Raw genomic sequence first — 15443 nt, forward strand, 5'->3', positions numbered from 1 at the left:
ATTTTTTTTCTGTCTATCAGTGTGTTTTGTGCAGCTTTCTAAATGATTTTTATTAAAAAATATCTTTACTTTTCAGATACAGCTGCTTTGTATCATGCATACAGAGCAGTTGTATCCAGCGCTGAAACCTGAATCTGTCAGGTTAGCGGGACTGACGAGTTCAGTGACAGCAGGTCCTGAGTGAGGCGCAGGATCCACCTGTAATCGATCACATCTACATTATGAACTTAGATGCAATCGTTTAAAGGTGGATCCTGCGAGTCAGAGACACACAGGACCCGCCGACGCTGAACCCATCAGTTTCAGCGCTAGATACAGCTGCTCTGCATACATTATACAAAGCAGCTGTATCTGTAAAAGTAAAGATATTTTTTAATAAAAAATATTTAGAAAGTCGCACAAAACACACATTTATACATATAAAAAAAACTATTTTAAAGGTGTACATAGCCTTTAATTTGGAAAATCTTAACAACGTATGCCTTAACTTGCTTTCTTAGACTAAGTTACAAAATATATAGGTTATTTATTTATCAGATTGATATATTACATATATAATGTTTCTTTAACACCTTCTTCAAGGAGACTTTAGTCTGATCCATATAACTTTCCAAGTTTTAAGTATCTCAATTTTACAAAAATAGCTTTATGCACAGTGCAATCTTTGATGTATAATAAGATTCAAATTCAAGACATATTGAAAATGTAAGATCACCATATAAAAATATAAGGGGACCTCCCACCTTGCAGCTATAAATTGAGAACAATGAAAGTCAGCTGGTGATCACCTCCAAATGGGACATTCCACAGTAGGATCAATTAGACCTGCCCAGTCCCTTATTGTGGGAAAAATATATCACATGACCATATTTATATTCTGAATATAGTTGATAACCCTCCATTATTTTTGTGTCATAGTGATAATGAAAAATAATTATTATAGATTTTGCTAATAATCAATGGCCAATACGATATGCTTATGCTACATATATTTATACTTTGCCTCTGAAATGTATTTTATATAAATTTAGCTAAGGTTATTCTTGAACTATTCTCGGAATGTCAGACTGCTGGCCTCCCTTCTAGGCTCACAAGGCTGTTCCGAGTTAATGAGAACCTTTCACCTGCCCATACATGTGCAGCTGAGTGAGTGCGCACACGCTCTCCTCTCCAGCTCTTGCTGTGACACTGTCCGTAGCTGATTGGACAGTGTCACAGCGATGTTACATGCCCCCTTGCCAATTACACACCCTATTGACAGTTCAGGGGGTTATTTTACCCCTAGGCGGACGAGGACGCAACTGTACGTCCATGCGGCCAGTGTCTTAAGGCACAGGGACATACAGTTACTGCGTGGTTCCCGGTGCACACTGTTGGCGACAGTGTGCACCGGGAACCGGGAGGCCAGCTGTCCCTGACAGCTGACACTCCACTGTATGCCGATCAGCAGCTTATTTCCGCTGATATCGGCAATTAACCCCTTGATTGCGGTGATTGATTGCAATCACCGCATTCAGGGGTTTCTAGCTCATCGGCAGACCTCACGATGAAATCGTGAGGTTTGCAGATGGCTAGCATGGCGATCGGAGGCCAAGTAATGGCCTCCGTGTCTGCCATGTACGGAAGCCTATCAGGATCAGCCTCCTGATAGACTTCCTGTCAGAGTGACAGGACGTCACTGCCGTTCGCGATTCACACTGTCGATGACAGTGTCTGTGACAGTGTCGGCGACAGTGTGCATCGGGAACTGGGAGGTCAGCTGTCCCTGATAGCTGACACTCCACTAGTTGCCGACCAGCGGCTCATTGCTGCTGATTACGGGAATTAACACGTTACATGCGGGGCTCGACTGCGATCCCCGCATGTACAGGGTTTGTAGCACATCAGCAGCCCCCATGCAATTGCAGGGGCTGCTGATGCTTGTGATGGCACCCAGGGGTCAGACAACGGTCCCCGGGTCTGCCATGTATTCAAGCCTATGAGGATCAGCCTCTGGCTGGTCCCCGTAGACTAACTGTCAGAGTGACTGTGACGTCACACTGACAGTTGGAATACGTTACACTACCTAGATAGTGTAATGTATTCTAGCAGCGATCAGAGCTGCAGGTAAAAAAATAAAGTGTAAAAAGTAAAGAAATTTTTTTAAAAAAAGTTCATAAAAATGTTTTACAAAAGTGTAAAAATAAAAGATTTTTTTTTCCTATAATAAGTCTCTTATTATAGGAAAAAAATGAAACCATTAAAAAGCAGTACACATATTTGGTATCACAGCGTTCGTAACGACCCAATCTATAACACTATAATGTTATTTTTACCGCACGGTGAACGCCGCAAAAAAAACAAACTAAAAACAATGCCAGAATCACTATTTTTTTGTCACCACCCCTCCCAAAATATAGAATAAAAAGTGATCAAAAAGTCGCATGTACCCGAAAATAGTACCAATAAAAACTACAACCCGTCCCGCAAAAAACAAGCCCTTACACCGCTTTTTTGACTGAAAAATAAAAAAGTTACGGCTCTCAGAATATGGTGATACAGAAAATAAATAATTTTATAAAGAAGTGATTTTATTGTGCAAACGCTGCAAAACATAAAAAAAACTATATACATCTGGTATCGCGGTAATCGTACCGACCCGCAGACTAAAGTACAATTGTCATTTATAGCGCATTATGAACGCCGTAAGAAATAAAGAATTTAAAACGCCAAAATCACTGCTTTTGGCCACCAAAGCTCTAAATAAAATGTAATAAAAAGTGATCAAAAATTTGCATCTACCAAAAAATGGTACCAATAAAAACTACAGCTCGTCCTGCCAAAAATAAGCCATCACACCGCTCAATTCATGGAAAAATAAAAAAAGTTATGGCGTTTGGAAGGCGGGGAGTGAAAAACTAAAATGGAAAAGCAAAAAAAGATCAGTCCTGCAAAGGTTAATTAATTTCTATTGAAAAAAATAAATTATTACCACATGTGGGATATTGTCGTACTCGGGAGAGATTGCGCTACAAATTTAGGGTGGCTTTTTCTCCTTTATCCATTGTGAAAATGAAAAAATTCAACATTTTAGTGGACAAAAATGTTTATATTCATTGTCACGGCCTAATTCTACTAAATTCTGCAAAAGACTTGTGTGGTATAAATGCTTACTATACCCCTAGAAAAATTCCTTGAGGGGTCTAGTTTTCAAAATGGGGTCACTTTTGGGGTGTTTCCACTATTTTGTTCCCTCCAGGGCATTGCAATCGCGACATGGCACTGAAAATCAATCCAGCAAAATCTGTGCCCCAAAATCCAAATGGCGCTCCTTCAATTCTGAGCCTTGCTGTGGGTCCAAACAGCAGTTTATTACCACATATGGGGTATTTCCGTAATCGGGAGAAGATGCTTTACAAATGTTGGGGTGAATTTTCTTCTTTATCCTTGTAAATATTAAAAATGTCTATGTTATTTCAGAAAAAAAGTAGATTTTCATTTTCACAGACTGAGGATATGTGCACATGCTAGCTGTCATTTACGTGTGAAAAGACAGACTGTTTTCAAGAGAAAACAGCTGCCTCGTTTCACTCGTAAATGCTCCTCCTTGCATTTTGCGAGGCGTCTGAGACGCTCGTAAATCTTGAGCTGAGGCTCTGTCACCAGATGTTTGCCGACGTATTGTAGCCCTATTTTCAGGCGTAAAACGAGGCATAATACGCCTCGTTTACGCCTGAAAATAGGTCGTGTGAACCCAGCCTGACTCCAATAAATATAGCAAAATACCTGTGGGGTCAAAGTACTAAATATACCCCTAGATAAATTCCTTGAGGGGTCTAGTTTCCAAAATGGGGTCACTTTTGGGGAGTTTCCACTGTTTTGGCACCACAAGACCTCTTCAAACTCGACATGATGCCTAAAATATAATCTAAAAATAAGCAGGCCCCAAAATCCACTAGGTGCTCCTTTGCTTCTGAGGCTGGTGTTTCAGTCCATTAGCACACTAGGGCTACATGTGGGATATTCCTAAAAACTGCAGGACCTGGGCAATAAATATTGAGTTGTATTTATTGGGGTATTCTAATATATAAGGCCCTCAAAACCACTTCAGAACTGAACTGGCCTCTGTAAAAATAGCCTTTTGAAATTTAAGTAGCTACATCGACTTACCTGCAAACGCTGATGCTGCTGCAGAATCATCTGTAGCCTCTGGTGCCGATGTGTACTCGCTCGTCTGACACGATGCAGGACCTGTGAGTGACGTCACAGATCTGCACTGCCAGAAGCTGGGCGTTCTGAAGAGAAGTGGATGATACTTCTCGTCAGAATGCCCAGCTAGTAAAAGAAGTAAAAACGCCCCGATGTACGCACATAATACACGCCCAGTTGTACTTTTACTTTTCAACACGCCCAGTTGTACTTTTGCAAGCCTCATTTGCATAAATACAAAAATGGTCATAACTTGGCCAAAAATGCTTGTATTTTAAAAATAAAAACGTTACTGTAATCTACATTGCAGCGCCTATCTGCTGCAATAGCAGATAGGGGTTGCAAAATCTGGTGACAGAGCCTCTTTAAATTTAGAAAAATACAAATTTTTGCACATTTTCTCTAAATTTTGGTGTTTTTCACGAATAAATATGGAATTTATCGACCAAATTTTTCCACTATCATAAAGTACAATATGGGCGGGTTCACACATGGCGGAATTCCACTTAAATTCCGCTGCGGACACTCCGCAGCGTTAATCCGCAGCGGAGCCGTTTCTCCATTGACTTTCACTTTAATTTAGCAGTGTTCGTTTACACGATGCGTACAATTCCGCTGCGGAGCATAGGCTGCGGAGCGGAATTTGGTGTCCGCAGCATGCTCTGTCTGTTGCGGAGCAGTGGCGGACTCATGGCGGAATTTCTCCATTGACTTCAATGGAGATTCTAAGTTCCGCAATGAAGTCCGCAGCTGTCATGCACATGTCATGTGTGCTGCGGATGCGTCTTGCTTTTTTAACTTGACATTTCTTCATTCTGGCTGGACCTAGGTATTTCTAGGTCTACAGCCAGACTGAGGAAGTCAATGGGGCTCCCGTAATGACGGGAGCGTTGCTAGGAGACGTCTGTAAATAGTCACTGTCCAGGGTGCTGAAAGAGTTAAGCGATCGGCAGTAACTGTTTCTGCACCCGGGACAGTGACTACCGATCCCAATATACATGTATCTGTAAAAAAACATATAAGTTCATACTTACCGAGAACTCCCTTCGTCTGTCTCCAGTCCGGCCTCCCAGGATGACGTTTCAGTGTAAGTGACGGCTGCAGCCAATCACAGGCCAAGCACAGGCTGCAGCGGTCACATGGACTGGCGCGTCATCCAGGGAGGTCGGGCTGGATGCCGAAAGAGGGACGCGTCACCAAGACAACGGCCGGTAAGTATGAAAATCGTTTACTTTCACTAGGGAAAGTGCTGTCCCTTCTCTCTATCCTGCACTGATAGGGAGAAGGGAAGCACTTTTCCCGCAGTCTGCAGCAGCTAGTCCGCATCAATGTACTGCACATTTTGTGCAGATCCGCTGCAGAATCTGCAACGCAGATTCTGTGCGGCATCGATGCGGACAGTTGCGGAGGAATTCCGCCATGTGTGGTCATGCCCTATGTCACGAGAAAACAATGTCAGAATCGCTTGGATAGGTAAAAGCATTCCGGAGTTATTACCACATAAAGTGACACATGTCAGATTTGAAAAAATCGGCTGTGCCACAAGTCCAAAACAGGCTGCGTCCTAAAGAAGTTAAATATCGGGCGCCAAATACAATGGCATCGATATCTAAATAACGGAGGAAGATAGGAAAAAAATTTACACTCAGCTGCACATGTATGGGCATGTGAAAGATTCTCTTTAAGACTGCTAAACTAACTAGAGACAGATCCAGTTTTCTAGGCAACATAATTCTATGTAAATTGCTATTGTATTACTTATGTTAATTATAGTTATAGACAATGGGGAGATTCAATATGTCTATCTCTTGAGAGGATCTCCGTGGGCCATGAATTTCTTTTTTCTTAAGGCCCTTTTACACCAGCCGACACTCGGCCGATGCAGCAAGCGCAGATAAACGAGACATCGTTGATCGACGCTCGTTTTCTCCTGTCACACGGAGCTATGGATGGGGACGAGCAGCCGTTACTCCGATCACTCATCCCCATCCATTATTATCAAGTCGGCAGTGCGTCTCCCTGTTTACACAAGGAGATGTGCTGCCGACAACGATAATCTTTTTACTTTTTAAAATGATACGACCAGCAGATGATCGCATGTTTGCTCGTTCATCGGCTGATCGTTGCCCTTTTTAGAGAGGGCAATTATATTAACGTTCGTCTGTCCGATAATCGTCCTGTGTAAAACCCCCTTAACTCTTCTCTCTCTTAAACTTTTTTACTGTAACCTCACTTCTAAATAAACTTTTCATTTTACTTTCACCAAGAGACAAGGATTTGTTCAAGTTTCCTTATTATAGTCATAGCTAGGCTTTGCTACACATGGGGCAAAAATTTAATTTGCTTACCTAGTCCACTACGTAAGTACCCCAGCCAAGACAGAGTGACTTGTTCACTCAACCACCAGTCACCCCCCCCCCCTATCTACGCTGAGAGGCTTCATTATAATGAACATTAGTTTCGCCCATAACATTTTCAGCAAGTTTAGGCACCAAGTGCATTTTTAATGTTGATAAGGACAAGATGAACTGATCTATAGGCTAGTGAGGTAAGCATGAAATGTACCTGGTCGTAGAAATACAGAGGTCCTGTCTTCACCATCATGGATGACATTAGTCATATGGCACACTAGAAAAGATGTCAAACGTATAATGTTTTTAAATGCATGATCCCTAGAAATTTACAAAGTTACCCTACTTTTATGTAGGTTACAGTAAATATATATATATATCTCTTGCTTATCAGATCTATTGCACTTCCGATCTATTTAACCTGATGATGGCTATGAAATTCTGTACAGCAAGGTGTACTGTATATTATAATATATAAAGGTGAAGCAAGAATAGACAAATCAATCACTAACAAAAGAAGCAAAATTAAACCAGGGATTAGCTGCGGAAAAGTCAGAAGCAAATCCGACTAGATTCTACAGGGATTTTGAGATGAAAGTCCGTGCCAAATCGTGTTTGAAGAGGAGAGCAGATGGGATTAAAAAAACAAAAAAGGCCATACTTATCTCCCCTGTTGTTGCTAAAGCAAAGAGTCCTTGAACTCAAGGAGGAAAAATGTACTATTATCTATTGAAATTTACTATAAATGGGCAGCCATTCCGCAGCATAAAGTGACATGCTGCAGATTAAAAGACAGAGACTTTCCGCAGTGTGTGTGAGATTTGTTAGAGCTCATCCATTTTGCTGCTGCTGTAATACACTGCACTACATTGTGGAATATATTAGTGCTGTAAACATATTGTGCAGGCTTAAGTCATACCTCCCAATTTTCAAGCATCACAAAGTGGGACACCCAATTATCTTTATTCAAAGCCGGTGTGGCTTAATCCCACCCAATCCCCGCCCATACACACCCAGGTCAGCCCACACAGTATCATGCTCCCATAGTGCCTCCCACACAGTATAATGCCAAATAGCTGCCCCCACACAGTATAATGCCCTCTAGCTGTCACCATACAGTATAATGCCCCCATAGCTGTCACCATACAGTATAATGCCCCCATAGCTGACACCATACAGTATAGTGCCCCATAGATGCACCCATACAGTATAAAGCCTACACAGATGCCCCCATACAGTAAAATGCCCACACAGATTCTCCTATGCAGTATAATGCCCACACAGATACCACCATACAGTATATCCCCACACAGATGCCCCTATGCAGTATAATGCCCAAACAAATTCCCCCATACAGCATAATGCCCCATAGATCCCCTATGTAGCATAATTCCCCCATAGCTGCCTCATACAATATAATGCCCCATACAGTATAATGCCCACATAGATGCCCCCATACAGTATAATGCCCCTATAACTGCCCCATACAGTATAATACCCCATAACTGCCCCATACAGCTTAATGCCCCCAAAGCTGCCTATACAGCATAATACCCCATAGCTGCCCCATACTGTATAATGCCCCCTAGCTGCCCTTATACAGTAGAATGCCCCCAAAGCTGCCCCTAGTGCCAGTGCCCACATAAAAAAGTGCCAGTGCCCTTGTAGATAGGGCCACAGTGCCCATGTAGATTGTGCCCCTATATAGTGCCCCAGCGTCCATGTTGCTAGTGCCAAACCCCCCTTGAAGATAGCGCTACACCCCCCTGTAAATAGCACCATTGGGACTCCCTCTAGGAGCGGAATCCCCAGCCAGAGCATAGGCCAGGGATTCTGCTCCTAGAGGGAAGCCCTGATGTCACTGTCCATATATATGGACAGTGACATCAGTGGCTACAGACTGAGCGGAATCCCCGTTGCCGACTCTGGCCGGGGATTTCGCTCCAGGAGGAGCCCCTGACGTCAATGTCCATATATGGACAGTGACCTCAGGGGTTTCCTCTAGGAGTGGAATCCCCGGCCAGATCATCGGCAATGGGGATTCCGCTCAATCAGTAGCCACTGACGCCACTGTCAATATATGGATAATAACATCAAGGGCTTCCCCGAGCAAAGAGCTTAAAGTAGCGCTGTGCCCGGGGAGTCCTCAGTGAGCTCTGAACTAATTTTGAAGCAGGGAGCTGATGATTCCCTGCTTCAGAATTGGGTCCAACTGTATCTGCGTTGTGAGGACGCAGATACAGTTGACAGCGGGACATACCCCCGGCCACCCGGGACAGTGGGACACCGCTCGGAATCCAGGACTGTCCCGCTGAATCCGAGACAGTTGGGAGGTATGCTCAAGAGTACTTTACCAAACAGCGCTATTAAAGGGGTTCTATACTTTTTATATTGTGCTTATATAAACGTATAAATAGTTAAGTTAGTAATATCCTAAGGTCCCTGAACTGAAGCTCAGCCATAGGTGCAGCTATACATAAACATACTATGTCCAGGATACCAGAGTTCTCATTGCGGCCTAATATTAATACAATTTATAATACATTAGTTCAATTGTAAATAAAATTACTTTTTGCATACATTTTTAGACTCTTTTGCCTATTTACAGAACTGTTGGTATGCAAACAACTACACACACAATTCTCCCAGCAGTTCCCCATACTACTTTCCTTTACCATCCACGGAGCTCAGGAATTATAACATATACTTTATACAAGAAACATATAACTTACATTGAGAAGGTCGACTTGATAGAAAGTAACAATAAAATGATCTGTGTGTGGCAGCAGGAGAGCGTTTGCTGTCACACTGTGCTTGGCCCTGCAGAGTTTGAAGGGTGGTTGCTTAGTTACATAGGCATTCAACCTGGCTGTGGATTTTGTTTCTACATTACATACTGGCTTTTCGTGTTGTTATCAAGTGCCTGGTCTCAGATCATAGACTTTGTTCATGGAGATAAAAAAACGCATATTAGGGACAGTGTGTTTATGGTAATATGTTAGACTGCATTAAATATACATTAACCTCTTAGCGACATGCAACGTACAGTTACGTCGGTGCCGCCAAGGTTTTAGCGCAACTCAATGTAACTGTACATACTATTGCAGCTGACACTCCGATCCCTGCCGATTAGCCCCATAAATGCCACGGTCAATAGCAACTGCGGAATCTAAGTGGTTGGTAGCCAATTGCCCCCCACCCTCTTCCCCACGACAAGATCGCGATGGTGCTGATAGTTGCTATGGCCTCCTGGTCTGACAAGTACAGCGCCTAATAGGCTTCCTGACTGTAAGGGTATGTTCACACGCCCGAAAAACGACCAAAAGATCGGAAGCAGAACGCCTCCAAACATCTGCCCATTGATTGCAATGGTAAAAATGGTGTTCTGTTCCGATGGGCCATTTATATTACGCGGCCGTTTTGAAAAACTGCCACGTAAAAAAACGGCCCGCGAAAAAGAAGTGCAGGTCACTTCTTAGGACGTTTTTGGAGCCACGAAAATCGCGATTAGCTTAAAAAACGTCTGAAAATCAGGAGCTGTTTCCCCTTGTAAACATACCCTAAAACTGACAGGTATAATAAACTGCATTACATAAGTATTGCAGTATATTATACCAGTGATCAGACAGTTGCAAGTTCAAGTCCCCTAGTGGGACTTAAAAAAAAAAGTCTTTTAATATAGTAAAAAAATGAAAACATGAAAAAAACTATAGATATTTAGTATCGCCGCATCCGTTGTGACCCAAACTATAAAACTATCACGTTATTTATCCAACACGGTGAACGCCATAAAATGGCAGAATTGCTGTTTCTTGGTCACCTCACCTCCCCAAAAAATGGAATAAGGGCTTATTTACACGAACGTGATATACGTCCGTGCAACGCGCGTGATTTTCACGCGTGTCGTACGGACCTATGTTAGTCTATGGAGCCGTGCAGACAGTCCGTGATTTTTGTGCAACAGTGAGTCCGTTGCATAAAACTCACGACATGTCCTATATTTCTGCGTTGTTCGCGCATCACGCACCCATTGAAGTCAATGCGTGGGATGCGCGTGATTCGCGCAACAGCAGTCAAAAGTATGTTTGGAAACAGAAAAGCACCACGTGCTTTTCTGTTTACAAACATCCAAACGGAGTGTCATAATGATGGCAGCCGCACATCCTTTGCGATGACACACGGAGCTGTTAAGTGCCTTTTGCGCATGCAAAACGCCGCATTTTTTGCGTGCGCAAAACGGACACACGCTCGTGTAAATCCGGCCTTAAACTAATCAAAAAGTCGCATGTGGCCCAAAATGGTACCAATAAAAACTACAGCCCATCCAGCAAAAAACAAGAACTTACACAAATTTCTTGATGAAAAATTAAAAAAGTTATGGCTCAGAGAATTTGGCAACACTAAGAAATAAATGTTTTTTTTAAAAAATAACATGATTTTATTGTGTGTATGATGTAAAACATAAAAATATATATACTGTACATTTGGTATTTCCGTAACTGTATCGACCCGCGGAATAAAGTTAATATGTCATTTAAATCGCATGGCTCTCAGAATATGGAGACACAAAAGATGCAGTGTGTTCCCAAAGGGGGATAAGATTGGGTACCATTTATTAGTGAGACACTGGCCACACATCTAGCAATTATTATTTATTTACCTCATTATTATACCACCTTATTAAGTCCTGATCTACTCTGCCCAGCCTACATATGCCCCCACATTATAAACTAAAATACCAGTAAAATCCCAAACAAAACTTCTACCAAGCAAAAGCCAAATGGCACTCCAAAAGCCAAATGGTGCTCCCTCCCTACTGCATCATCTAGGTTGTTAGAAAGAGGGGAGTCCGCTCCGTCATCCCATTCCCCCGCCACAACGCAAGCGGAGGGGCGATGGTTGTCATTGCTGTATGGGGGCCTAACGAAATCCCCCAGGCCAGCCATCTGAGCTGGTAAATAGCACAATACACTGCAATACATAGGTACTGCAATGTATTGTACCAAAGATCAAACGATCGCTTGTACACACCCTTGATGTTGCAGTCACTTTTGACATACAGCCGACCACACTATATAGAGCAGCCTCAGCCGTTCCCGGCCATGACACAGTTACGTCAAATGTCAGAAGGGCTTAAATGCCAGGAAAATAAACCTTAGGCCAGGATCACACACAGTTTATTTGCCGTTTTTGTAGTAGCTTTTGCCTCAGTTTTTTTTTTAGCCAAACACAGAAGTGGACACAAATGATACAGAGATACAGCAGTCTTTTATTTATACCTTTTTTCCTTTTGGATCCACTTCTGGCTTTGACTCAAAAAACTGAGCCAAAAACTGCCTCATAAACTGCATCAAAACTGTGAGTGTGATCTTGGCGTTAAAGAGTAACTACACTTTCAAACTTTTGATATGTCATAGAGACATATCAAAAGTCTGGATCAGTGGGGGCCCAGGTGCTGAGACCTCCACGATTGCTGAAACAAAGGTGCAGACGCACTCTGCTGAGCACCCTAAACCTTCGACAGTGATTGGTGCTTCACGTGTGAATAAACCCAAATGTGAAGTTCAGACGTACCAGATTTGCTAAGGCATTATTCCACAACAAATCCTGAGGAAGCCGCAGGGAAATCCACAGCGACAATCCTTCACCAAACTGGGCGGCTTTCGGTAACAGATTTTCTGCTGCGGATCGACTCTATACTCACCTTCCCAATCTGCAACATTTGGGTTTTGTTGTGGATTTTGACGTCCCAATTGAACTCAATGGAGAAATTGGCGATAAATCTCTGCCGAATCCACATCAAGAGATTTGTTGTAATCTAATTAATTTTGCTGGCACTGTAATACGCTGAAGATTTTCTGCCCCCAAATCTGGATAGAAATTTAGCAGCAATTCCGTCATATGTGAACAAGCACTAACATCTCAGAATTCAGACTTTTTAATCTCACAATTCTAATTTACTTAACCACTTCTGGACCGCCCATGGACTATAAACGTCCGGGCGGTCCGCAATTAACTCTGCAGGGCCGTTCCAGAACGTCCTGCAGAGTTAACAGGTTTGCCGCTCCCCGGCGGCCTTTATCTCCGTGATACAGCTGTCTGTATCATGGAACTTTAACCAGAGACCACTCAGCGTGGTCTCCGGTCATGTGATCGTTGTGACAACCTGTCACAACGATCACATTGCTCCCAACAGCAGCGCTTATGCGCCGACTGTGAGGAGCTCCGCCGTGATACAGCTTTCTAGAGACAGCTGATATCACAGAGCTTTTAACTGGAGACCACTCAGTGTGGTCTCCGGTCATGTGATTGCTGTGACAGCGTGTCACAGCGATCACATTGCTCCTCCCAGCAGCGCTTGTGCGCCGACGGTAAGGCGCTCAGCTATGTGAACGCTGTGACAGCTTGTCACAGCGATCACATCCATGCCGACGGTAAGGAGCTCCATGATACAGCTGTCTAGACAGCTGTATCACAGCTTGTCACAGCGATCACATCCATGTCGACGGTAAGGAGCTCCATGATACAGCTGTCTAGACAGCTGTATCACCCAGCTTCGGAGTGGTCTCTGGTCAGATGAGATCGCTGTGACAGCCTGTCACAGCGATCACCAGTTGAATCTTGTAATGTAAAAAAAAAAAAACACACACACACACACTTTTTTTTTTTAATAAAATGTATTTCTATAAAAAAAATTCTCTATCTGCTACACGGCGACTTTGGCCACGCACGACACAGGTCGACCAGCCAAAGACCGCTATGTCCCGTTGCCTACAGTGCATGTAATAAAAGTCAATGTGGTTGGGTCGCAATGAGCAAGTTGCCACAATATGACAGTTGCAAGGAATCCAAACTGTCGTGTCGCAGTTACTTGCAGGTCGCAACGCGACCACATTGACTTTCATTGACTTTCCTGAAGGAATTTTGAGGCAGATTTTGACCTGCCTGCACTTTTTTGCCGTGTTTTTTGCCTGAGGCCATTGAGGAACGTGGTTGTAAAACGCTTTTTCTGCCTCCCAGTCGCCCGCTTAAAAACAACAATTTCGGCTATATATTGGTGCTGATTCCGACGCGGTTGCCACGTCAAAATCAGCACCAAAAAACTTAGGGTGACGTTAGATGTGGCGGATTCACTGCAAATTTTACCTGCATATTTGCACAGGCAAAGTCTGCAGCGGATTACAGTACAAGGCAAGTAGATGAGATTTTACAAAACTCATCTGCATGCTGCAGACATTTTACACAGCAGATTTTCAAATCTTTGATATGTTGTTAAATTAATACCTTGGGGTCTGCTTTCCATAAAATAATAATTTTTGGGGTGTCAAAGGGGTTTTCCATTCCACAAAAATTGATGGCCTAGCCTCAGGATAAGGCCCTATTCATACGACAGGGTCGACGTTCGTCACACGGCCGCAGTAGAAACAATAGACCCCAAATGGGACTATTCAAACAACCGATTTGGTTGTGACGTCAGTGACGTCAGGGACTTCTGATGCGGAATCCCCACCGCTGTGGCCGGGGATTCCGATCCAGGAGAAGTCCCTCACTTTACTATCCATATATGCACCCCCCCCTACAGGAAGGTGGGGGGGGTGCCATCTATGGGGGGTGACTATGTACAAGGGGGCTGTGTAGCACTACCTACAGGGGGCTGTGTGGCATTACCTACAGGGGGGCTGTGTGGCATTACCTACAGGGGGGCTGTGTGGCATTACCTACAGGGGGCTGTGTGGCATTACCTACAGGGGGCTGTGTGGCATTACCTACAGAGGGGCAGTGTGGCATTACCTACAGGGGGCTGTGTGGCATTACCTACAGGCGGGGCTGGGTGGCACTACCTACAGGGGGGCGTGTGGCACTATCTACAGGTGGCGCTGTGTGGCACTACCTACAAGGGTGGCTATGTGGCACTACCTACAGTGGGGCTGTGGCAGTATCTACAGAGGGCAGTGTGTGGCATTATCTACAGAGGGAAGTGTGTGGCAAAAAATTTACAAATGAAATTCATGCGATTTTAAAACGGATAGGGAAAAAAACGGCTGCAAAACGGGTCAAAATCAGCCATTGAAAACGGAAACACAGCCAGGAACGGATGCAATACGGATGCAAAATGTCCGGGAAAAACACTCGGACCCTGTCGTGTGAATAGAGCCTTAGCCAGTGGCATAACTACCGCGGTAGCAGCCGTAGCAGCTGCTACGGGGCCCGCGGCTTGAGGGGGCCCGTGCCGCCAGCCGACACGCCCCCCCATATGCCCGGTGGTGCCGCTAGCAGCCGTTATGGCTGCTACAGCGGTAGCGCCGTTACTATGGGGCCCACGCCGCCGAGCCTGCAACAAGTATGGGCTGGGCCAGTGGCGTAACTACCGCCGTAGCAGCAGTAGCGGCTGCTACGGGGCCCGCGGCATGAGGGGGCCCGTGTCGCCAGCCGGCACGGGCCCCCACCATGGCCGGAGGCTCCGCTAGCAGCCGCTATGGCTGCTACAGCGGGACGCCACTGAACACTACGGCAGAGCAGGGAGGTATCTCCCCGCTCTGGCATTAACTGGTTCCCGACCGCTAGCTGTATTTTTACGGCCAGCTGTCAGGGTCCTTAAAACCCGAGCCATAGACTTTCTACGGCTCGGGTTTTAACTTGCTGCCCGCGCGATCGGGCAGCTGAATGTCGGGTCTCCGGCTGTCAGTGACTGCCGGGGACCCTGAGGAGAGGATAGAAGCAGCTTTCGCTGCTTCTGTCTTCTCTGATCACTTGTACACAGCGCTCAATGCACGCTGTGTACAGGAATAGAGACAGCAGCAGCGGCGCTGTCTCTATTCCTCACAGTGATCATGTGACTGGTCACATGATCGCCGGGTGCCGTTAGTGGCAGGCTGCTGCTGGGTCTTACTAGACCCAGCACAG

At 44.6% G+C, this 15443-nt stretch overlaps 1 protein-coding gene across 1 annotated transcript in view; it reads right to left on the reverse strand.

Annotated features, from left to right (window-relative positions):
* LOC142751130 (uncharacterized protein C3orf20-like) overlaps window positions 1-9428 on the reverse strand; it is a 112672-nt gene extending 103244 nt beyond the window's left edge. Inside the window, exons 1-2 of the mRNA XM_075860109.1 lie at window positions 9272-9428; window positions 6754-6816 (exon numbers count right to left, since the gene is read on the reverse strand). Coding sequence (XP_075716224.1) covers window positions 6754-6801 — 48 coding nt within the window. The 5' untranslated portion in view covers window positions 6802-6816; window positions 9272-9428. The remainder of the gene's footprint in view (window positions 1-6753; window positions 6817-9271) is intronic.
* Between the last annotated feature and the right edge of the window lie 6015 nt (window positions 9429-15443).

This window comes from Rhinoderma darwinii, chromosome 3, assembly GCF_050947455.1.
Source record: "Rhinoderma darwinii isolate aRhiDar2 chromosome 3, aRhiDar2.hap1, whole genome shotgun sequence".
Classification (NCBI taxonomy): Eukaryota; Metazoa; Chordata; class Amphibia; order Anura; family Rhinodermatidae; genus Rhinoderma; species Rhinoderma darwinii.